At 37.9% G+C, this 25519-nt stretch overlaps 1 protein-coding gene across 5 annotated transcripts in view; it reads right to left on the bottom strand.

Annotated features, from left to right (window-relative positions):
• Positions 1 to 15558, bottom strand: part of CENPE (centromere protein E) — a 77681-nt gene extending 62123 nt beyond the window's left edge. For all 5 annotated transcript variants that reach the window (XM_018049252.1, XM_013964484.2, XM_018049250.1 and 2 more), the window contains exons 1-13: positions 15468 to 15558; positions 13943 to 14034; positions 11519 to 11608; positions 11285 to 11403; positions 10051 to 10170; positions 9529 to 9610; positions 9304 to 9371; positions 9161 to 9226; positions 6079 to 6130; positions 4214 to 4301; positions 3245 to 3374; positions 1247 to 1366; positions 203 to 361 (exon numbers count right to left, since the gene is read on the bottom strand). In XM_018049252.1, coding sequence (XP_017904741.1) covers positions 203 to 361; positions 1247 to 1366; positions 3245 to 3374; positions 4214 to 4301; positions 6079 to 6130; positions 9161 to 9226; positions 9304 to 9371; positions 9529 to 9610; positions 10051 to 10170; positions 11285 to 11403; positions 11519 to 11608; positions 13943 to 14034; positions 15468 to 15523 — 1242 coding nt within the window. In that variant the 5' untranslated portion in view covers positions 15524 to 15558. The remainder of the gene's footprint in view (positions 1 to 202; positions 362 to 1246; positions 1367 to 3244; positions 3375 to 4213; positions 4302 to 6078; positions 6131 to 9160; positions 9227 to 9303; positions 9372 to 9528; positions 9611 to 10050; positions 10171 to 11284; positions 11404 to 11518; positions 11609 to 13942; positions 14035 to 15467) is intronic.

Here is a 25519-nt window from a genome sequence, read left to right as displayed (position 1 = left end):
GTAGTAAGCTTGAATCCTTGAATTAGTACTTCTACATCAGGGATCGGTAATTTTAATGAACTTCAAATATACGACAGGTTCTTGGTTTCTTGAATATAATGTATTGAAAGATGATAAATGAATAATTATGTAACAAATAAATAGGAATGTCCGGTTCTATTCTCTGTATACCAAGTTTAAGCTGTCATCTTTTAAATTTTACCTTTAATTCTTGCTGTGATGCTAGGGAAGAAGATGTCACCAGCATCCGTGTTAGGTTTTGAATTTTCTCAATTTGGACTTTTTGAAGTAGATCTTTTTCTTCCAAGAGTTGGGCCAGTTGGTCTTTTTCCATTGCCTGGGCTCGAGTCTCTAAAGAAACCTATAGAATGTAATAATGGATTATGTTAATAATATACGTAGCTATATTTTTTAAAACCTTGAAAGTAGCTTAAAAGAATAGAATAGGTATTTGTATGTGAACTAAGAGAATTTTAATTATATTGAAATAAAATATACTCTACGTGCAGAACTCTAAGTACACAGTTACCATAATCAGTAATTTCTCAAACTAAAAATAAAGTAAAATATCCATTTCTTCTCATGTCATTATTCTATATGCTGTGTGTAAAATTATTACAATGCAGCTAAGGCAATTCTATTAACTGCTTAAAATATAAATAGAAGGCACAGAGATCATAAAAGCAGAGACTTGAATACCTACAGCAAAAGAAGAGATGTTTTCATAAGATTACCATTTGTTATTTTAGATCACTCCTAAAAATATCACCAGAATGCAAGATTTACACAAAATTGAGGGCCATAATAGTTAAAACAAACAAATTACAAGTGATTATCCTACTTTATTGAATTCCTATCCTGGGTTTGGAAGAAAAATTCAAGATAATGTGAAACTCTGTAAAGTAGTTTAAGGTAACTATACATGGTCTCTCTCTTTTTTAACCTAATTTCCTATGTATTTGTGATAATTTTTTAAAAAATCTGTCAACTTGGCCCATTTGAAAACATCACATTTTGCCCTTTGAAAATGAAAAACAAAACCTAAAATAATTTCAGGAAACCAAGTCTTTTAGTTTATAGTAAATTAAACTAAATTTTGCATGAGTTGATTTCTTCTTAGTTGAAAATTGTTTTAAATCTAGGTTGCAGAGCTGTTATTGATGGCTTCAGACTCTTTGGGCATTTAGGCAGATCTCAGTTCTAAATCTGTCTCTTCTCTTTACTGAAATACATGGTTCATACATACCTCCTCTAATTGCTTTTTAAGATCCATTATTTCTTTCCTATATCTTTTCAGGAGAGCTTCATCACTTGATACCTCGTTAACATAAGGAGTATTTTTCATATATTTGGCAGTGCTGGCAAACTGGGGAAAAATGCAAAAGTGTTATGCACTCAACATATACACAAATTAGTAATACTTGGTTTTCTTGTAATTAAGATTTGTAAAAGAAAAAAAGAAAAAAAATCAGTACTCTTCCCAGGTAGTTTAATACATTTGAATACACAGAGCATTCTATGTCCCCATAACAAGGCCAGTAGTGCTCCCATCAAAAGCCCTTCTCCTTCCTTTGAACTCTATCCTCCTTACTAGCCACTTAAGCATTAATCGAACTGGACAGGGAACAACAGACTGGTTCCAAATAGGAAAAGGAGTACGTCAAGGCTGTATATTGTCACCCTGCTTATTTAACTTCTACGCAGAGTACATCATGAGAAACGCTGGACTGGAAGAAACAAGCTGGAATCAAGATTGCCGGGAGAAATATCAATAACCTCAGATATGCAGATGACACCATCCTTACGGCAGAAAGTGAAGAGGAGCTAAAAAGCCTCTTGATGAAAGTGAAAGAGGAGAGCGAAAAAGTTGGCTTAAAGCTCAACATTCAGAAAACGAAGATCATGGCATCTGGTCCCATCACTTCATGGGAAACAGATGGGGAACCAGTAGCACCAGTGTCAGACTTTATTTTCTGGGGCTCCAAAATCACTGCAGATGGTGATTGCAGCCATGAAATTAAAAGACACTTACTCCTTGGAAGAAAAGTTATGACCAACCTAGATAGTATATTCAAAAGCAGAGACATTACTTTGCCGACTAAGGTCCGTCTAGTCAAGGCTATGGCTTTTCCAGTGGTCATGTATGGATGTGAGAGTTGGACTGTGAAGAAAGCTGAGCGCTGAAGAATTGATGCTTTTGAACTGTGGTGTTGGAGAAGACTCTTGAGAGTCCCTTGGACTGCAAGGAGATCCAGCCAGTCCATTCTGAAGGAGATCAATCCTGGGATTTCTTTGGAAGGAATGATGCTAAAGCTGAAACTCCAGTACTTAGGCCATCTCATGTGAAGAGTTGACTCACTGGAAAAGAGTCTGATGCTGGGAGGGATTGGGGGCAGGAGGAGAAGGGGACAACAGAGGATGAGATGGGCTGGATGGCATCACTGACTCGATGGACGTGAGTCTGAGTGAACTCCAGGAGTTGGTGATGGACAGGGAGGCCTGGAGTGCTGCAATTCATGGGGTCGCAAAGAGTCAGGCACGATTGAGCGACGGAACTGAACTAGGCATTAATCCAAGGCAATCACACTGGAAGACAGGTCTTGTCTTCCCTCTCAGACTATAAATTCTGTGAGGCCCATAACTTCTGTTTTCTATCTTTTTTCTCTGACAGTACCTAGCTACTCAGTAGCTATTTAAACCAATGTTTCTTAGAGTGTATCAGAAGTAACTTTAAGTGGGTACATGAAGGTGTCCATTATATATGACACTGAATCCTTCATTGAGACAGCCATTCTATTGAAATTTAGTTCCCCCACCCCAACCCTCCTCCTTTTTTTCTTTAAACATAAAATGCAGGACCTAGGCTCAGTACAAGGATAGGCAACAATTAGCCAGCAGGAGTTTTGGAAGTTTTTTTGTTGTTGTTATAAACACATACACATGTTTTTTGAGTCACCTTCTATTTGTTGTAAGTGCTACTAGCTTTTCACTTATGAAACTGATATAAAGTTTCCTTTCATAAGTGAGTTTGTAAAAATAAAGAATCAAGTCAATTTCAGTAAAATAGTGTTGAATGTGGCAGAAATTGTGGAGGTGGGATAATGGATTCTGGAAAAACACATCAATTTTATTTTATCAAGTATGTTATGTCAATTAAAAGACCTATACCTATTTTTAGTAGGTAATTTTTCCTTCTTAAAGATGATATCCCCTCATATTAATTTGAGATAAAAATCAAACTCACCTGGAGAGTACTAAGTGTTTCATCAAAAGACACTGGAGTAATTGTGCAGATGATACGTGTTTTTGCATTTCCTCCCAAGGAATTCTGGAGAATTCGTGTTAATTTGCTATCTCGATAATTTATGAAACCACTTAAAGAGAAATGAGTTTGGGAAGAAAAAGAGAAAGCTTTTATATAACAAAATTGATTGGTTTTTAATGGAGAACCTTAAAACAGCTACAGTTATAAAATTCTTTACAGGTTATATGGGGCAGATCGAAACTATTAACTAAAAAAAATATTTAAAATACAGAAAGTAAATTTAGTAGGACACTAAATGCCACAAATGCTCACAGAGTCATGAGAGCTTTTGAATATATGAAAGAAATAGGTACATATATTTTGAGTGTCACTAAGGGACTGGAGAAGGCAATGGCACCCCACTCCAGTACTCTTGCCTGGAAAATCCCATGGATGGAGGAGCCTGGTAGGCTGCAGTCCATGGGGTCGCTAAGAGTCGGACACGACTGAGCGACTTCACTTTGACTTGTCACTTTCATGCATTGGAGAAGGAAATGGCAACCCACTCCAGTATTCTTGCCTGGAGAATCCCAGGGATGGGGAAGCCTGGTGGGCTGCCGTCTATGGGGTCGCACAGAGTCAGACATGACTGAAGCAACTTAGCAGTAGCAGCATCAGCAAGGGATGCCCACATGGCATAGTGGTAAAGAATCTGCCTTTTCCAATGCAGAAGACTCAAGAGACGTGGGTCAATCCTTGGGTCAGGAAGATTCCCTGTAGTAGGAAATGGCAAACCATTCCAGTGTTCTTGCCTGAAAACTTCCATGGACAGAGGAGTCTGGCGGGTTACAGGGCATGGGGTTGCAAAGACTTGGACATGACTGAGCAACCACTCACAAAACTATTAAAATTTTTGACCTAATTTAAACATAAGCATTAACAGATAAATGTACAGTGGGGTACACTTACCCAACTTGTCCATCGCTAAGTTTCTTGATCACTTGTCCCAAAATAAATAAACTTCGATTTATATTACAGCCTTCCTTGAGTCGTAAACCTGTATTTATTACACAAATATAAATACTAATATTGAGCCCTGCATTCGATGATGAACTTATTTATCAGCAAATTATGAGAGAAAGTAGAAATTAGAAAGTTGAAGTCTCTGTTTTGGACTAAATCTGAGTCTAACTTTAATATCACTGATGGAGGCGGTCTCTCCCTACCCTCCCACCTGTTAGATGAATCGGAAAGGTTATCATCTGAGAGAGACAGCACAACAAAAAAGATGAATAAAAAAAGAACAAGAGGGAGGAATAGTCTGTTTCCTAAAAGATCCCCTCTAATTACTCCATTGAATCTAGTTTTTTTAGAACTTCAAATACAGACTACTACAGACTTGAAACCAAATTTGTTCCTATATGGACTTTAATTTTTAAAAATCTTTAATTTTAAAACTAAATAGGCACACATGACTCTAACATTAAAAAAAGAACAAATAATCTGAAAAAGCTCTCTTCCAGTTTTATGCCCCAACCAGGACAGGTTTCCTATCCCTCTACCAGGAAACCATGTTTATTATTTATTCTTCTGGAGATTTTTAGAAATACAAGTTCATATACACTCATTTCTCCCTTTAATTTTCAGACAAATAGTAGCACACTATATATACTATTTTGCCCTTTGCTTTTTTTCACTTGGTAGTATATATGCATCAGATTAGTAAACACTGGTCTTTTTCATTCTTTTTCATAACATAGAATTTCACTGTATGGATGTATCAGAAATTACTTACCTAGAACCCTGTTGAGGGATATGTAGGATTCCAATCTACTATGTACCCCCAAAATAATGCATCAAATAACTCTGAATAGCTGTTATTTCATAGGGGCATTATTTAGCTGCTGCTATAATACTGTTATTTAATAAGCCAACTTGAAACAACAGTATGTACTTCCTGTTCATAGGACTGATTTGGTGGATATGGGCCATGCTCAGCCGGGTAACTTTATGTCAGGCTGCAGGAAATTAACACACAGGGAGGCTTGACATCTTTATGAATTTGCACCTTTCCATCTAAGTGTGTGTTTCCATTTGTTTATGTATTAATATTTGGTTACGTCCTTTAGGTCTGCTTTGAAGTTTTCTTTTCTTGGCCCTGTGCAATTTTTGTTGAGTTTCTTCTGAGGTATTACATCTTCTAACCTATTATTGTATATTGCATGTTTCTCTACACTGAATATTGTAGCTGGTTGTCTTTAAGAATGATTAATGTCTGAATATTAATTGTGTGCCCCATGACCTTTCTGAATTTTCTTACTGATTATGAAAATTTAGATGGTTTTCATGGTACTCTCATAAGCTCTTCAGCTATGCAATTCTAGAAACTGCATAGTTTTGGCTTTTTAAAAAATTGATGGTCCAGTAGCCCAAGGACTTCCCTGGTGGCTCAGCTGGTAAAGAATTTGCCTTCGGTGAGAGACCTGGGTTCAATCCCTGGCCCAGGGACGATTTCCTGAAGAAGGAAATAGCAACCCACTCCAGTATTCCTGCCTGGAGAATTCCACGAACAGAGGAGTCTAGTGGGTCACATGGGGACCCAGAGTCCCTGAGGTTGCAAAAAGCTGGACATGACTCAGCAACTAACACACACATAGTATCCCAAATGAGATAATTAGTCAGATATAGAAGCTACTTTTTACACTGAGGACTTTTATCACAATATTATTATTGTCATTACTTTATTAGCTTCTAAAATGCATGGCAGCACTTTTATTCTGAGAAAGAACTGGAAGACACTCAAGTCAACGTTGTATTTCATGAGTTTTCCTTACCTTCAGCACCTGTTTGAGCAGCCCGTTCACTGCCTGCAAGATCGACCAAATTCTGTAAGACAGATGGAAATAAACCTTTAGAAAGTATAACTTGAGATAAAATCCAAACTACTGAAAGGACATTTTAAACACACAGTTTACTTGAACACTCCATCTGTAACCTCATCTCTCACCTGACCGTTTAGGCTTTCCCTTGTCAAACCAATCCGTAATGTTTGTTCCTTCTTTGTAACGTAACATATCCTCCATAATGCCGCCAGAACAGGTTTTCTATTTCCTACACAAAGTTCAGAACTTTGTGATTCTTTGCAATCTGGCACTTGTGCTGCTTCAGCCTTGTATCTATTCATTACTTACGCCTAACTCGAGCGGAACTACTCACTACACCCTGAATCCCTCACATACTTCTACACTTCCAAGTGCTACCCTATGCCATTCTCTGTTACTTCTAAAGTTCTCTATTCAGGATCCAAGGCAAATGTTACCTGCTCAGTGTAGCTTTGCTGATTTTATCCTTCCTCCTCCCATTCCCTGAACGAGCTGTTCTTTTAAAATGTGCACCCAGAGGTCATTATAGGTATGACTTATTCTTATAACATTTACTGTGTAGAGCTAGTTATGTGTTTTTACTATACTGCAGCATCTTTAAAAGCACAAAACTCTTTCATTTCAGATATTACTGAAAAAAGTGACTGTCATGCTTCAGGTAGTATGTTAGGTGCTAGGGATACATCAGTAAACTAAACAAGCAAGGTCCCTGTCCTCACAGAGCTTATATTGTCTATGGAGTGTATGAGAGGAGGAAATGGATGAAGAGACAGAAAAAGACAAACAAATGAGAAATAGAATATGGTAAGTGTAATACAGATAATTTAAATAGTCCTGGAAGAGGAAAGAAGGGACACAGGAGGTTCTCTGATTGGTAGGGGAAGGCTTCCCCATTAAGCTAAGATCTGAAATGACAGAGGGAGGCAGCCATGCAAGACCAAGGGAAACACAGTCCAAATTAAAAGAATAGCGAGTATGTCCAGTCACAAAACGGAAATGAGCTTGGAATGTTCATAAAATAGAAAAAGCAGCATGGCAGAGTTGGTGAAGTGGAGATGGGACAATACAGTGTAAGAGAAGGAGATAGGAGTCAGATTACTCAGGGCTCTGTAAACAAGGATAAGGACTCTGGGTTTTCCAAATGCAATGGGAAGCCGAGACGGGACTTTAAGCAGAAGAGTGACATACCTTGATTTAACTTTCTGAAGGATCACCTGTGGCCCCCCTAGACGGAAAATGAGCTGGAGAGGGGCAAAAGTGGCAGTGGGAGCCCAGTCAGGAGGCTGGGGCAGGAATCTAAGCGAGAGGTGATGGTGGCTTAGGCTAGGGAGGTGGTAGTGAAGACAGCAAGTAGCAGAGGGATGTCGTCTTTTTTTTTTTTAATTCGAGAGCCCAGTAAATATTCCTAATGTATTAAAAGAAAGTGGAGATTTAAATTACTTCTTTCTTTGGGGAGTGGGCAGATAATTATGTACTCTTGTTTTACAGTCCTGTCTCAGATATGTACTGTTTTCACTAAAATACTCAAAGAAATCTAATCGCTGTTATATAGTATCTACCACAAATGACCTAGGTAGAGGCATAATAAAGGGGCGAAGTGGTAAGGAAAGCAGCACGAATTAAGATATAAGTACTACTGGTAAAAGGAATGTTCACTATGATAGCAATAAATTAATTTGGCTTTAGACCCACTGAAGCTTGAGATTTAACAGTGGGACAATCTTTATGGAGAGACATGATTTAGAACTCAGAGACTTCAGAAACAATAATTATTTGACCATCATCACCACAGACATGGTAACAATGCCTAAGGGCAAACAAGGGAAGAAAGGCTACAGAACACTCTTGTGCTTTGATTAGGAGGGTAGGAGGAAAGAAACCCTAAAAATAAAGGACCTGGGCCGAGAGCACTTGGATGTTATTATTTAGGAAGGCCAGGAGACACTAAAAAAAAAAAACAAAAAGCAAAACAAAAAATCATTTTTAAAGAGCCAGAAAATGACTGGGGAAGTATTCTTTCCAATAAGATACTTTAGAGTAAGTGGTAAATCTGAGTGTTGGGTTAGATAGTATGTATGGTCCCTAGATGATAGATCATCAAAAAATATGAGAAAAGACACCAAATGGATCACTGAGTACGTCAAGACTAGTAAAGCTAAATTATATTAAAAGTTAAAATTGTAGTGATATATCATAGGCCAGCTTTGGATGACAAAACAGAAGTTAGGTTTGTTGTTGTTAAAAGACCAGTCTATTAAAATAAATGCTATACTTATATGGTAAAATAACTAAGGTGAACTGCAATTAGATATTTAAATGAGTTTTCAAAATCTGAAAGTAAACATACTATAGATTTATTATTTTTTCCCCTGAAATTTTCAAATCAAATGCAGTAATCTTAAATCATATCCTACATCAAACTAAAGAATTCAGGCCTTGAAGACAGGGAACAAAACAATAATGGTAAGGAAGGAATAGAAAGGAAGCACAAAAAAAAAAGAAAAAGAAGAAAAATGATGCAGTTCAGCAAGAAGGAATGTTTGCATAATGCTTATATCCACTTACCAACAGACAGGTACTGAATATAAATGAGAGTAATATGATTTATTTGTTTCTAACTATCTCACCCAGGTTTTCATTCATCTTACAAGTCTCAATCGCACTGGTGGAGGCCAAGAAACAAAATCCCAAAATCATGAACACATAAAACCCCATCGAATCCCAAGACTACGTTACCTCTTAAGTGTGCATAGAACTAGCCCGTTCTCCATTACCGGTTAGGGAAAGCCCCACTGCCACAGTTCTTACACCTAAAGCTTAGGGAGTGGCAGCATAAGATCACAGGAAGTAAGATCCTCTGACCTCTTCCTGCATTTCTGCTAGAAATTTCATGTTATTGGTGAGACTAAACTACCAATTTATAGATGCTTTTGCCAAATTAGTCAATAGTTCTTATGAAACCAAACCTTTAGCAGCTAAATTAAATTTTGCTTTGGCTCATACAGTACATTAATCACGGTTCCTCAATACTCACCAAATGGGACACTTTGACAGATCCTTCAAAATTAGAAGGTTCACCTTTCTCTCTGCTTTCCAAAATCTAGAAAGAAAAGGCAACTTATAGAAAAATTAGTGTATTCTTAATTGGAAAGAGAAAATATAGAGAGAATTACCTACCATCCTAAAAATGGTATGAGAACGACTACTTCGCTGATTCATTTTTGTAATTCCATAATGCCTGTTCTCTGTAAGAGAGTCACATTTCAGCTGTGTGTATTAAAATCCAAAGAAAAACACTAACTTGTATTTTAGATGAAAAGTGAAAAGTGTGATTTAAAGCCTGAATATATTCAATTAAATAGTTTCTATAAGTGTTTTAAGAAATATAGTACGAAGTCTTACTTTCTCCCTTAGTGATCCACTTCAAAGCCATTTCTGATGTATAAACAACTTCTTCTGTGAGGTCAGCCACGTACACGTTCCTCTGAAACAAGTTTAATTACGGTAAAAGTAGGGAAATATAAGTCACTTAAAAGTTCGCATTTCAAAAAGAAAGTAAAAACGATCAGAGTTCATTTGTGGATGTTATGTGGAAAATGGGGATTTTTATTCTGTATGAAAATAATAAGTATACTTCCGATATTTACAATGTATTTCCCATGCCAAAGTATACCAAATTCTAACCTGATAGTTCACCTTGCTCTTTTTAAGCACTTACACCAAAATACTGTAACTGTCAATATTTAAAAACTATACATATTACTTAAGAGATAATCTGCAAGTGTCTAAGAAAGAAAATAAAAACAAACCATAGTAACAGGATTTACTTTAAAGTATACAGAAATTAAAGGCAAATGTTCAAGAAAAGATAATCCCAATCAGTGTATCTAATTTTTGAGCCACCCTGTTAACTCTGTTACTCACATTGAAGTCTTCCCGAATTATTAAAGGCTTCATTTTTTGAGTGTCACAAAGTAAGTCTGTAATGGTTTCATTGTATATCTCCATATAAGACACACGTAAGAGAAATTCCCTATCAGGAAACTAGAAGAAAAAGATAATGTGATGACTTCAGAGATCATCCAGTTATGAAAACCCAATAACGAATGCTAACATGCTAATATTAAATATTAAAATATTCTTTAAGAAAACACATTTATAGAATTTTAATTTATTTTTTAGTTGATGTGTGGTTGACCCATTCCACTATGTTAGTTCCTGATACATAACGTGGTGGGTCACTATTTCCATACATTTCCAAACGATCACAGAAGTCTAATTGCCATGTGTCACCATACAAAGATGTTACAATATTACTGACTATATTCCCCACGCTGCACATTTCATCTGCGTGACTCACTGATCTTCTAACGGAAAGCTTGTGCTCCTTAATCTCCCTCACCCTAATTCTCATTCCTCCAACTTCCGTTCCCTCTTGACAATCACCTGTTTGTTCTCTGTGATCTATGAGTCTGTTTCTGTTTGTTCATTTTTTATTTTTTAGATTCTACATAGAGGTGAAGTCATGTGGTATTTGTCTTTCAAGAAATTATCTTTATAAAACAAAAAAAAATTCTCCCTGTGTTTCTATACTGACAATAAACAACAACAACAAAATACACAGTTTCAGTAATAACTAATAGTATCATAGAATTGTAACAGGAAAGTACCCCATTCAACTCTCCTACCTCAAAATAAAACTCAACCTGTATATATACAAGAAATTGAAAATCATTAAAATAATGATGAAAAAGTAATTTAAATCAACTCTTAACAAATTAGGTTGCCTATTCTGGCCTTCTGGTCTCCTTGTCTTTTAACCTAGTCTACTTTTTACTGTTCCTTAATAATCACTGGTAGCTAAACAAAGGCAATAAGGACCCAACTGTGATGAGGTTTTCCTGTTCCTTAATGCCCACTGTTTGGTGGGAGTACTGCTTCATGATTTAAGGGAAAGAACAAAAAAAATTTAAGTTTCTTAAGTAAGTTCACGGGAAAAGAAAATGAATCTATGCTATGGCTTCCTTCTTTCCCCCTGGATAATTAAGAGATAACTATAAATCTACTTCCTTTCATCATTACAAGAGAACAGTAAGATTGCTATCCTATCATCACTATTTTTACCTGCATGTACTAGAAACTTAGCTAAGTTATTTACCTTCTTAATTTTCTGGAAAATGTCATGAATTGCCCTGGGTATTACTCCCAAATACTCTTGTGAACCCATCATAGTATACGTTTTTCCTGAAGCAGTCTGCCCGTAGGCAAATATAGTACCTGCAAAAACAAAACAAATACATGCGGAGATTACAATGAATCTACAGTGTGGAAAATGATAGGTATCTGCTAAACAGACACCAAAGACCGCAATGTTTCTGCAGTGAATACACACCATTGTAGCCTTGAATGGCAGAATCTATGATTGGTACTGCAATTTCTTCATACACATTTTTAGTAGTTTCAGTACTATGAAAGACACGATCTACAAAACAAAACATATTTAAGTTAAACCAAACAAATTGACTGTATTTTCATTCTGAATTAGTAGTTGCCCAAAGAAATAAAATTGTCAGGATACGGTATGATAGAATATTTAAGGTACAATATTTTCTTCAACTCATTGGTCCTATGGAAATACTCTCTTTAGGCAAAATGTGTTGGTCCTCACACAAAAAAAACCACAAGTCTATTATCCTATGTGCTTTATGGTGGCTGGATCTGAATACAGGGGTCTGGAATCAAGACTGCAAATCCTGATTCTGCCACTTACAGGCTGTGTGAATTTGGGCAAGTGGTTGATGTCTCCATGCCTCAGTTCCCTAAACTGTAAAATGGACATGTAATATCTTCTTCATAGAATTACTGTGAACATATGTTAACATTTAGGAAATGCAGACTGTTACTATTCTTTGAGAAATTCTAATGTTTCCAACATACTTAGCAAGAAAGTCTAGCTCAAACGAAACCAAGAAATGCAGGTATCTGGAAGAAAAGAACTGACCAAAGCTTAAGTCTTATGGGGAATGATCAATGAGCTGGCTGCTGAAGGCTGGTGTTTAGGGTGGTTATTTACACTGATGAATTCACAAGTCCAGGATGTGGTTCTGTGCTTTTGTTAGCACATTAAAAATAGACCACTCTTTTAGTGGTGGCCTCACCTTGAAAAGCTCACAAGAAATGGATTTGTAAATCAGGAGGGAAAATTATTGACCTGCAATCAACAGTTCAGTGATTACACTCCTTGCACGGAGACCGCACATCTGCCCTATTGGCAGAACAATGTGGAAAACCTAAGTGCCATCTGAAGGCTGCTTAAGGGTCATTATCTCAGAGCAAGGAGAAATGGCAGATGATTCAAACCTTAACGTTATGTGGTTCAGATAGGTGGATGAGTCCAAATTTTTTATAGGCATATATGGCTACTGAGAATGTGTGGTACTTAGGTTTTTTAATCTCTAGCAGAGACTCACCGACTTAGAAAATGAACTTATGGTTGCCAGGGGGTAGGGAGAGTTAGGGAATTTGGGAAGGTCACGTACACACTGTTACATTTAAAATGGATAACCAACAAGGACCTACTGTATGGCACAAGGAAGTGTGCTCAATGTTATGTGCCAGACTGGACGGAATGGAGATTTGGGAGAAAATGGATACATCTATATCCATGGCTGAGTTCTTTCACTGTTTACCTGAAACTACCACAACGTTGTTAATTGGCTATATCCCAACACAAAATAAAAAGTTTGAAAAAAAAAGTTATGTTAATACCATCAAACATTTCTTTACCAGAACTCATTTTCTCTTCCACACATCTCTGTGGCTTTCTAGTTTCACACTAATTTGACAACTTAACCATGGTTACTCCTGCGGTTGTTCAGAGGACGTCACCGTCGCTCTATGGAGGCTAAGTGGCAACATGGCAGTATGGCTAAAATACAGATCTGGAGCCTTTCTCTCTTATTTGCTGGCTATGTGACTCCAGACCACTTTGCTTCAGTTCCTCAGTAAAACAGGAAGGCACCAAATACACAGGCTTGTTAGGAGGATTACATGAGTGAATACATAGGAAGTGCTTAGAACAGTGCCTGGCACTGTGGCACTGGTATATAGTTGTCAGCACTATAGACATGCTGAATTAATGTACAAATCAGTTAATCATCAGAGCCTGGAAGTCCCTCTGTTCTAGCTGGCTCTCACTCATCCTGCAGGTCCTGGTGTAAATGGTACCATTCCAGACACCAAGTTTGGTTAGATTTCCACAAAAGCTTATGTCAGCATAAGGGAAATTACTTGTTTAAAGCCTTTCTTTCCATTATATAAGCTCCATAAGAACAGAGGTAGGTTCCTGCTATATTCTAGCAGATAAACATGCAATATCTTCACTACTTATTCTTTACAGAGTTTTGAAAATAGCTGTATAACAAACAAAAAAACCAAAACAACCAAAACAAATTGGAAGATCTTAAAGATGACTTAATACTAAGCAAAATATTTTGGGTTTACAGAATTTCAGGCCACAAGTACTCTCATGAGTAAGAGGAAGAATGTTAGTTTCAGTCATAAGTTACTGTGACTACAGTAATAGTATATGCGTTTAATTTTTTAATTCCTTTTTCTTTTTTACTACTACTGTATTTAAGCATCAATGTATTAGCTTATAAATGATGGATGAACAATTTTTCAAAGTTTCCATTGAAGCAGTTTATTGAAGGCTTGGTTTGATCTTTAGTGACAAATCCAGTGTTATTCATAAGGCTTTTGTACTCATAATAGAAAAAGGATACCAGGTTAACTTTTGATGCTATTATGAACTTACCAAAATTGAAGGATTTACTCCCATCAACTTGAAAAACTGTATTATTGTCAGTTTTCCAGTAAACTTGAGTATCTTTGTCAGGCGCTTCTTCTCTAAAAGAATAAAAACACTGCCTTTTAGAATAACTGGTCATAGAAGCTGTGTTCTATGAGAGACAGTAGAAAGACTTCATCTTCTGATAAATATTTTAAAAGATTGCAATGACTTATACCATAAATAAGATAAATGTGGAAAATCTACCTTTGAGGGGGCAACACTTTTAAATGGGGCTTCAGTGAGCTCCTGCACTTTCATGGGAATTTCCTTGTGAAACTCTTCACTTCCACCTTCCTATGGAGTAGTGGCAGTTGATATGTCTCTCTCTCTTAAAGCATTTAAAAACCATCTGGAATCTTTAATTTGGTACATGATACCTCTATCACTATAATTTTTCTCTTCAATCTCATCTTCCTCTAAATACTGTATACACCTTAACTCCCAGAGGAATCAACTACCTGAAGTTCACTCCCAAAATTAGATTCAACCTTTCTCTGCCTGGAATATCCTGACTGAGGTTTCCACTAAGCACCTTAACTATTCTTTCATTCATGATTCAGGTGTCCCCTGACACTGCCCTGTTCCTCTCCTACAGTTACCTCACTAAAGGACTAATGACTTGGCTAGCAAACATTCTTTAACTGTATATCATAACATCTGTCACGATATATTATTATGGTTTCTTTATGCAGCTGTCTTCTAATGCATCAATAAGCTTATAAAAAACAGGAAATTCCTCCTCTTGATATTCTCATTTATTAAGCACTCGTAAGATTTAACAAATGTTTCTCAGAGACAAAACTGTGTTAGCATTCTGGGGCGAGGACCCAAGACTGGCATAGCAAACAGACTTTCCTTGCTTCCCCTTCCTGCTTTTTCTCTAAAGCATTTATTACTCCAGGATCACCACCTAATATTCTATATCTTTTATCTATTTTCTGTTGTGAGATCCACTGGGCAACGATGGTAGCGTCTGTTTTAATACAGTACACTGTACTAAAAAAAATCAACACTGATGAATATTGTTCATTCAACATTCTGAATGCGGAATTCAGTTATTGATTGAAGTACAGAATACAAGGCAACAAAACTGATTCGTTTTCGCTCTTAAGGAGTATACAGTAAAGGGGAAGCGAGAGTCAGTTAAACGTAAAATTTAACTGCACTGTGATGAGCGCAGTAGGATCTTTCCGATATCGACCTTCCTGGTGGGGATCGCAGATGGGGCGATGGCAGTGCAGGGCAGGGAGTAAGGTCTTTAACGTCGGTGAGCCTGGATTACAGATATAAGAGAATTCCACAGCTGAAAAGGATCCTCTAGATCCTCGATCCTGCCCCGTCCCATTACAGATAGGAAACCGAGGCACAAAGCGGGTAAGTGGCCGACTTTCTAGGCAGCTGAGCAAAAGAGGAGCGAGGACTCATTCCTCCGGTTCATGCCGGCGCCGGAGTCCGCAGTGGGGACCTGGGCTCGGTCTGGCCTACCTACCTGTTATTGAGCGGCCGAACCCGCACGCAGACGGCTACGGCTCCTTCCTCCGCCATCCTGCCCGGTTGGATCCCAGGGAATACGTCAGAAACCTCCACCGCCGGCGCTTCAGAGCGTACGGGCCACCCCGCCTTTAAATTTAAAATTTCCCAAACGCCGCGTCTGATTGAGTCGCGGTCTCGTGACGTCACGGTCCGTTCCATCTGTGTCGCGGCGCGGGGGACGCCAGGCCGGCGGCAAGTCCAAGGATAATGGGTTGGAAGGTTTCGGGCCGCAAAGAGCGCGATTCACCGGGTAATAGCGGAAATAACTAGTATTTGCTAAATGCCGTTGAAGTGCTGGCAGCCTTATAGAAACGCCTTCTTTCGCCCCACCCTTAAAGTGTTTGAAATCTGGGAAAACACAAAGCCGAAAAAATCTTTTCTTTATTAATAAAAGGGAATTAGGAACGTTAAAGAACTACATTAACAGTTGTTTAAAAAAAAAAAAAAACGGGAAAAAAAATTGAAACAAACGAAGTACCTCAGATGACAAGAGTTGAAAGTTACTGCCCAGCCCAGAAACAAGACTGGTGCTCCTTCGAAAACTCGTGGGTTTTAGATTGTTCATTTTCCGCTTGCTTACACTGCCTTTTTATTTTCCTATTGGCTGTGAGTTCCTTATAGGCTGACTTGGGAAAAGAGTTACTGAAGACTGGTAGTTAGGTGAAACTTTTATTAGCAGAAATTTGTTGTTTAATCGCTCAGTCGTGTCGGACTCTGCGACCCCATGGACTGCAGCACACCAGGCTTCCCTGTCCTTCACTATTTCCCAGAGCTTTCTCAAACTCTTGTCCATTGAGTCAGTGATGCCATCCAACCATCTCGTCCTCTTTTATCCCCTTCTCTTGTTCTCAATCTTTCCCAGCATCAGGGAAGCAGAAATAGAAGTCTAGATAATTGTTTTTCAGAAATAGCGCTTGCTTTTTCAGAACTCTGTATAAAATAACAACTTTCTCGTCTATTCTGTTTCTTTTAAAATATTTCTCATAACTTTCAGATAGAATTAGTATGTATTCATTTTTGTCTATATTATGTTTCCTCCCACCAAAGTGTTAACTCTGTGAGGTTAGCAACTTTGTTTTTATTTACTCCTTATACCCTGCACCTGGAAAGATGCTTGGAGTTTAGTAAACATTCAATTAAAAATTGGCTATTCAATTACTCAATAATTTTGACATAATTTCTGGAAAGGTATACTTATTTCCTTTGGAGGGGAGGACTAAGAAATAAATCTACCTTTAATATATAATATTTCATAATTATTAATATCTTAGTGAATATTGATTTTCTCCCAAATTTAAGAAATTTGTAGATTAAAAAGCTATGAATAAAATAGTCTACTCTTTTATAGGCTAATCAATATTGTTTTGATTAACCAAATGTGAGCTGGTATAGACTACTTTTCTCACAGCTAAACTGTGAAAATGCTGGGTGTTATCTGATAAGATAATACAGAGATAAAGAAGCTATGTTTTAATTTAAGTGGTTAGGGAGGGCAAAGGGATTTGTTAAAGATAAAAAAATTAAAGGTAAACAGAGGCATATTAAAAATTGTTAGGCTTTATTTGAGCAAAATTGATTTGAATCGGGCAGTATCCAGTCTACTAGATAGAAAGGAGCTCCAAGGACCAGTATAATTGGAAGACTTTATAGGCAGAATGGGGAGAGGAACTTATACAGGTCAAAAAACTGGGCTGGTAATTCAAAAGTTACTTTTCTTTAGGGAATGACTGGGGCCTATCAGTCAGATTGCTTAACTGGTGCCATTTAGACAATTCCTGATTGACTAGCTTACAACTCCATTTCTGGGTGAGCTAAAATGGTAATTAAGTTAAATCTCTGTTGATAAGGGACTTGGCATATGCAACTCTTGTTTTTAAAAGATTAAAGAACTTGTCTGAAATTAAGGAGCTTCTGGAGAGAGAGGCTTAAAATTTGGATGCATACCACTTCTCTTAACGGTAATCAAAATTTTTATTGATTAACTTCTGTCATATAACTCTTTTGTTACATGAAAGATCAATACATGCATGTGATGAAAACATTTAAATAGTACTATTGCAGGGAAAAGCCAATTCTGACTCCATGTTGAAAGTAATTTTTTTAATTGGAGACTAAGTAAAATTGTTTTACAATATTGTTGGTTTCTGCCATATATCAACAAGAATCAGCCATAGATATACATATGTCCTGGCCCTCTTGACCCCTCTCTCACCCCCTACCCCTACCCCAATCCACCCCTCTAGGTTGTCTCAGAGGACTGAGTTTGAGCTCTCTGCTTCATACAGTGAATTTCCACTGGCTGTCTATTAATGATTTTACATATGGAACTCTTTCTTTGGCTTGATTTTTGCTGCCTTTGTTGTACATACATGCTTAATGGCCTGCCTCAGAGAATCCTCCTCCTCTGCCTGACTGTTAAACTAAAGTGCAGTTGTTCAGAACCATGTTCACTTGTAGATGGCAGAAAGGAAGAAATTAACACATACCCAATTTAACTCAGATGACCATTATATCTACTACTGTGGGCAAGAATACCTTAGAAGAAATGGAGTTGCCATCACAGTCAACAAGAGTCAGAAATGCAGTACTCGGATGCAATCTCAAAAATGACAGAATTATCTCAGTTCATTTCCAAGGCAAACCATTCAATATCACAGTTATCCAAGTCTATGCCATGACCAATAATACTAAAGAAGGTGAAGTTGAATGGTTTTGTGAAAACCTACAAGACCTTCTAGAACTAACACCCAAAAAAGATGTTCTTTTCATTATAGGGGACTGGAATGCAAAAGTAGGAAGCCAAGAGATACCTGGAGTAACAGGCAAATTTGGCCTTGAAGTACAGAATGAAGCAGGGCAAAGGCTAACAGAGTCTTGTTAAGAGAACTGGTCATAGCAAACACCCTCTTCCAACAACACAAGAGAAGACTCTACGCATGGACATCACCAGATGGTCAACACCAAAATCAGACTGATTATATTCTTTGCAGCCAAAGATGGAGAAGCTCTATATAGTTAGCAAAAACAAGACTGGGAGCTGACTGTGGCTCAGATCATGAACTCCTTATTGCCAAATTCGAACTTAAATTGAAGAAAGGAGGGAAAACCACTAGACCATTCAGGTATGACCTAAATCAAATCCCTTACGATTATACAGTGGAAGTGAGAAATACATTCAAGGGATTAGATCTGATAGACAGACTGCATGAAGAATTATGGATGGAGGTTCATGACATTATACAGGAGGCAGGGATCAACTGTCCCCAAGAAAAAGAAATGTAAAAAGGCAAAATGGTTGTTTGAGGAGGGCTTATAAATAGCTGTGGAAAGAAGAAAAGCAAAAAGCAAAGGAGAAAAGGAAAGATATATCAATTTGAATGCAGAGTTCCAAAGAATAGCAAGGAGAGATAAGAAAGCCTTCCTCAGCGATCAATGCAAAGAAATAGAGGCAAACAACAGGATGGGAAAGACTAGAGATCTCTTCAAGAAAATCAGAGATACCAAGGGAAAATTTCATGCAAAGATGGGCACAATAAAGGACAGAAATAGTATGGACCTAACAGAAGCAGAAGATATTAAGACGAGGTGGCAAGAATACACAAAACAGCTATGCAAAAAACATCTTCATGACCCAGATAACCATGATGATGTGATCACTCACCTGGAGCCAGACATCTTGGAATGTGAAGTCAAGTGGACCTTAGGAAGCATTACTATGAGCAAAGCTAGTGGAGGTGATGGAATTCCAGTTGAGCTATTTCAAATCCTAAAAGATGATGCTGTAAAAGCGCTGCACTCAATATGACAGCACATTTGGAAAACTCAGCAGTGGCCACAGGACTGGAAAAGGGTAGTTTTCATTTAATTACAAAGAAAAGCAAGCAAAAGAATGCTCAAACTACTGCACAATTGAACTCTTCTCACACGAGAGCAAAGTAATGCTCAAAATTCTCCAAGCCAGCCTTCAACAGTATGTGAACTATGAAATTCCAGATGTTCAAGCTGGATTTAGAAAAGGCAGAGGAACCAGAGATCAAATTGCCAACATCCGTGGGGTCATTGAAAAGCAAGAGAGTTCCAGGAAAACATCTACTTCTGCTTTATTGACTATGCCAAAGCCTTTGACTGTGTGGATCACAAAAAACTGCAGAAAATTCTGAAAGAGATGGGAATACCAGACCGTATGACCTGCCTGCTGAGAAATCTGCGTGTGGGTCAGGAAACAACATTTAGAACTGGACGTGGGACAACAGACTGTTTCCAAATTGGGGAGGGAGTATGTCAAGGTTGTATATTGTCACCCTGCTTATTTAACTTCTATGCAGAGTACATCATGAGAAAATCTGGGCTGGATGAAGCACAAGCTGGAATGAAGATTGCTGGGAGAAATATCAATAACCTCAGATATGCAGATGACACCACCCTTATGGCAGAAAGCAAAGAAGAACTGAAGAGCATCTTGATGAAAGTGAAAGAGGAGAGTGAAAATGTTGGCTTAAAGTTTAACATTCAGAAAACTAAGATCATGGCATCAGGTCCCATCACTTCATGGCAAATAGATGGGGAAACAGTGGAAACAGTGACAGACTTTATTTTTTGGGGGCTGCAAAATCACTGCAAATGGTGACTGAAGCCATGAAATTAAAAGACGCTTACTCCTTGGAAGGAAAGTTATGACCAACCTAGACAGCATATTAAGAGGCAGAGAGATTACTTTGCCAACAAAAGTTCGTCTAGTCAAAGCTATGGTTTTTCCAGTAGTCATATATGGATGTGAGAATTGGACTATAAAGAAAACTGAATGCTGAAGTATTGATGCTTTTGAACTGTGGTGTTGGAGAAAATTCTTGAGAGTCCCTTGGACAGCAAGGAGATCCAACCAGTCCATCCTAAAGGAAATCAGTCCTGACTATTCATTGGAAGGACTGATGCTGAAGCTGAAACTTCAATACTTTGGCCACCTGATGTGAAGAGCTGACTCATTTGAAAAGACCCTGATGCTGGAAAAGATTGAAAGCAGGAGGAGAAGGGGATGACAGAGGACGAGATGGTTGGATGGTATCACCGACTCAATGGACATGTATTTGAGTAAACCCTGGGAGCTGGTGATGGACAGGGAGGCCTGGCGTGCTGCATTCCATGGGGTCATAAAGAGTTGGACGTGACTGAGCAACTGAACCGAACTGAACTCTGAGGCTTGCCATTCTAGGACATATTTGCAGCATTAATGACCTTTTTGTTTCCTTACCTCCCCCCATCTCTGATCTGTAAACAAACCTGACATCCAGACCCCAATAAGATGATTATTTTGAGACATTAGTTTGCTATCATCTCTGTCAGCCAGGTTTCTATATAAAGCCATATTCCTTGCCTCAATACCTTGGCCTGTCTTTTGGTGAGCAGAATGAGCTCGGATTCAGTAGCAGTACCAGAAGAGCCAAGGTGGAAATAATGTTTCCACATATGATCCCTAGGGTGCCAGTTTGTGTCTCTGGAGGCAACTGAGCCATATTTGAGTATTATCCTCAAATTAACCTACAGTTAGACACATAAGTGAAAGTGAGGTCGCTCAGTTGTGTCCAACTCTTCGCAACTCCGTGGACTGTAGCCTACCAGGCTTTTCTGTCCATGGGATTTTCCAGGCAAGAGTACTGGAGTGGGATGCCATCGCCTTCTCCAACAGTTAGACACATACATGTGTCTTTTTCTATATTGTGTATCTTTTTACACAAATAGATACCTGCTATACATGCTGCAGTGCACTTTGTTTAAAAAGTGATCTTTACGTAAGTATTTTAATTCAAAGTTGAAAAGCAAAGTGAATTTCTGAGGCATGTTAATTGCATACACTTCTATGTTGGTGTTCAAATTACTGATTTTGTTTGTTTTGTTCTTTTAAATCACAGTTGTGATTTTATTTATTTCTGCTGAAACTGCAGAGGGCACTGTAATCCTTCCAAAAGCATGGCATAGCCTGGATGGTGCTTTTCAGTTCTTGAGAATAGTGCACATTTTAGGATTTGGAGAAGATTCTGATATTACAAATATACATCATTTCAAATTACTCAGTTCTTATAGGCAGCTCATTCAAAATCAATTGCAGTATATTTGTATCATGCCACACCTTCAACAGGAGTAATTTTTGTTTAGTGGATTCAGTGTTATATTTTGACAGCAGTGCGTCTTGCCTTAATTTTGTGACAACTGTTTGTGATGATTGCAGACACAGTATCCCTTTTTTAATATAATCATGGCTACACAGGGTTTGTGTGGCACCTGGGTTAGTCTGATTTTACCATTTATAAACTATTGCTTCCTTAGAAAATCATTTATCTCTGTGCCTCACCATTTTCTCATCCACAAAATGGGGGAATTGGTATTCCTAAGATTCCTTTCAGCTTTGATAAGTCTATAATGTCTTCATAAAAAAAAGAGACTTTTAAAAATAGAGTATGCTGCTGCTAAACTGCTAAGTCACTTCAGTCGTGTCCGACTCTGTGCGACCCCATAGATGGCAGCCCACCAAGCTCCCCCATCCCTGAGATTCTTCAGGCAAGAACACTGGAGTGGGTTGCCATTTCCTTCTCTGATAAATGCATGAAAGTGAAAAGAGAAAGTGAAGTCGTTCAGTCATATCCAACTATTAGCGACCCCATGGACTGCAGCCTACCAGGCTCCTCCGTCCATAGGATTTTCCAGGCGAGAGTACTGGAGTGGGGTGCCAATGCCTTCGTATAGATGAGTGTAAAGTAGAGTACGGATGTGTGAGGGGGTGGAAAAGTGATGTAGGTTACAGACAAAATCTAAGGTGATCACAGTGCTGCAGAGACTGACAGCAGTCCACCAAAATCAAAGTTTAAAAGTAAAGTGAATTTCTGAGGCATGTTAATTGCATACACTTCTATGTTGGTGTTCAAATTACTGATTTTGTTTGTTTTCTTCTTTTAAATCACAGTTGTGGTTTTATTTATTTCTGCTGAAACTCTTTCTGGCTCGAAAGTAAGACTATCCTCCCAGCCTGTCTTACACCTAGTCTGCTACTTCTAGGACTAGATAATAAAAACTTCACAGGGGCACCTTTCCTTGCTTGTCCTGGTGAACATCCTTCCAGTTTACCTTATCGACCATTCCAAACCTTGACCACTCTCCCCAGTCCTGGGTCCCATCCTCGTTGCTGAGAAATCGTAACTGTTAGGTAAATCATATCTCACCTCCCAGCCCTCCCAGCTGTACAGCCTGCACTCCAACTGATCAGCCCCACCAATTCTTGCCACCTTTCATGCACTTCCTGAAAATGGGGCATCTGCTGTTTCTGAGGTGGATCTATTCATATATGCCCCCAATTCTTTCTTTTCAGTCTCCTCTAGGAATTTGCTTCAGCAATTATTCTCTATTTCAGAAAAATGCTGAAAAACAATAGAAAGAAGAATCACTGTAATTCTACTAGTCTAACAAAATTAGCTAGGATTGTCAAGTGAATATTCCTTATCACCCAGGCATCAAATTTCATCTTCTCTAAAGTGACTCTTGAGAAATTTGTATGCAGGTGAGGAAGCAACAGTTAAAACTGGACACGGAACAACAGACTGGTTCCAAATTGGGGAAGGAGTACGTCAAGGCTGTATATTGTCACCCTGCTTATTAAACTTCTATGCAGAGTACATCATGAGAAACGCTGGGCTGGATGTAGCACAAGCTGGAATGAAGATTGCTGGGAGAAATATCAATAACCTCAAATATACAGATGACACCACCCTTATGGCAGAAAGCAAAGAACTAAAGAGCCTCTTGATGAAAGTGAAAGAGGAGAATGAAAATATTGGCTTAAAGTTCAACATTCAGAAAACTAAGATCATGGCATCTGGTCCCATCACTTCATGGCAAATAGATGGGGAAACAGTGGCAACAGTGTCAGACTTAATTTTTGGGGGCTCCAAAATCACTGCAGATGGTGACTGCAGCCATGAAATTAAGAGACGCTCCTTGGAAGAAAAGTTATGACCAACCTAGACAGCATATTAAAAAGCAGATATATTACTTTGCCAACAAAGATCCGTCTAGTCAAACCATGGTTTTTCCAGTGGTCATGTATGGATGTGAGAGTTGGACTGTAAAGAAAGCTGAGCATGGAAGAATTGATGCTTTTGAACTGTGGTGTTGGAGAAGACTCTTGAGAGTCCCTTGGACTACAAGGAGATCCAACCAGTCCATCCTAAAGGAAATCAGTCCTGACTATTCATTGGAAGGACTGATGCTGAAGCTGAAACTTCAATACTTTGGCCACCTGATGTGAAGAACTGACTCATTTGAAAAGACCCTGATGCTGGGAAGGATTGAAGGCAGGAGGAGAAGGGGAGGAGAAGAGGATGAGATGGTTGGATGGCATCACCAACTCAATGGATATGAGTCTGAATAAACTTCAGGAGTTGGTGATGGACAGGGAGGCCTGGTGTGCTGCAGTCAATGGGGTTGCAAAGAGTCGGACACAACTGAGCGACTGAACTGAGCCAAACTGAAAGTGACTTACATTAAGTTTCTTTCCAATCTTTTCTTGAGCAGTCGCAAGGAATCTGTATAGAGAAGCAGCCACATTTATATTTTCAGGAATGGAATCACTCTGTACTTACTGGTGTGAAATTTGCTTTTTATACTAACAAATCAATATGTATTTTTTCCTCATTTGCCTAATATTTTTTCCTCATTTTCAGTTATATGGTTACATTGTTGTTTATTTAATCATGCTTTTATTGATATTGAGATTGCTGCCCATTTTTCAATATAGCTAATAATAGAATATCCATCTATATACCTCTTTATACTTTCATGATTTTATTTTCATAGAAGAGATTACTAGAATTAAAAATATTAACCCAAATGATATTTTAGTTTTGAGTTATAACAACTATTACCAAATTTCTTCCTAAATAATTTGTATGGCAGCCAAGAAAATCTGAATGTTCATTTCTTCATTCCTTCTCCATTGCATGATATTATCAGTATTTCTATTTTTGCAGTTTTATGGGGAAAAATATTTTCTATTTTAATTTGCAATTCCCTGACTGCAAATAGGATTGTATGTCCTTTTATTGCTTTTAGTAATATTTACATCTTAGTTTTGATTTTCTTCCTATGCCCATTTTTAAATGTAGATTGTATATCTGTTCAAATATTTTTCACTTTTAAAAATTTGCCTGTTTTCTTACTTTTGAGTCTTAAGAGTCCTTTATATATCCTAGATATGTCCTTTACCAGATGTTATTTACATATATTTGCTTCCATTTTTTGAGTTATATTAACAATGTCCTTCATACAACAAAGATTTATCATTTTTATGAAGCTGAGTTTGCCATTTTTTTTTTCTTTTATGGATTGTACTTTGGGACATATCTAAGGACTGTTGGCCTAACCTAGTTCACAAAATTTTTCTTTGTGTTTACTTTAAGAGTTTTGTAGGTTTAGATTTTAAATTATGTCTATGGTCTATTTTGGATTAGTTTTTCTATAAGATGTGATATATGGAATTTTGTTCATTTTTGGTGTATATATATAGTCATTTGTGCCAGCACCATTCACTGAAAAGGTTCTGTTTGCTTCATTGAATTGCCTTCATACTTTTCTAAAAAAGTCATTTGATCTCTTTGTGTCTATTCTACACTATTGAATTCCCTTGATATAAATGTCTGTCTTTAATTGTTATTTTTTTAAGCTTCTGACTTTTAGGGCAGTTTGTTATACAGCAGTATATAGCTGACAGAGTCACTGTCAAGAACTATGAAAGGTGTGAGATGTAACTTTTCTTGTAAGCCAACAAGTCAGCTTGGCACAGTTTCATGGATGCTAGTAGAAGATCCAAGACTTCTGGGTCAGGGATGGAGAAAAGTTCACTATAAAAAGGAAAAATTTATTACTTATTATTGCAATGACAGTAGCCAGGGCATCAGCATTTTTGTACTAGTTTTCTGAACCCCAGTTCCCACAAGACAATGCAAAGAGGGTCAAGTGACACTT

This window comes from Capra hircus, chromosome 6 (genome assembly GCF_001704415.2).
Source record: "Capra hircus breed San Clemente chromosome 6, ASM170441v1, whole genome shotgun sequence".
Lineage (NCBI taxonomy): Eukaryota > Metazoa > Chordata > Mammalia > Artiodactyla > Bovidae > Capra > Capra hircus.
Note: the sequence above shows the minus strand (reverse complement) of the source record. Positions and strands in the feature narration are given on the sequence as shown.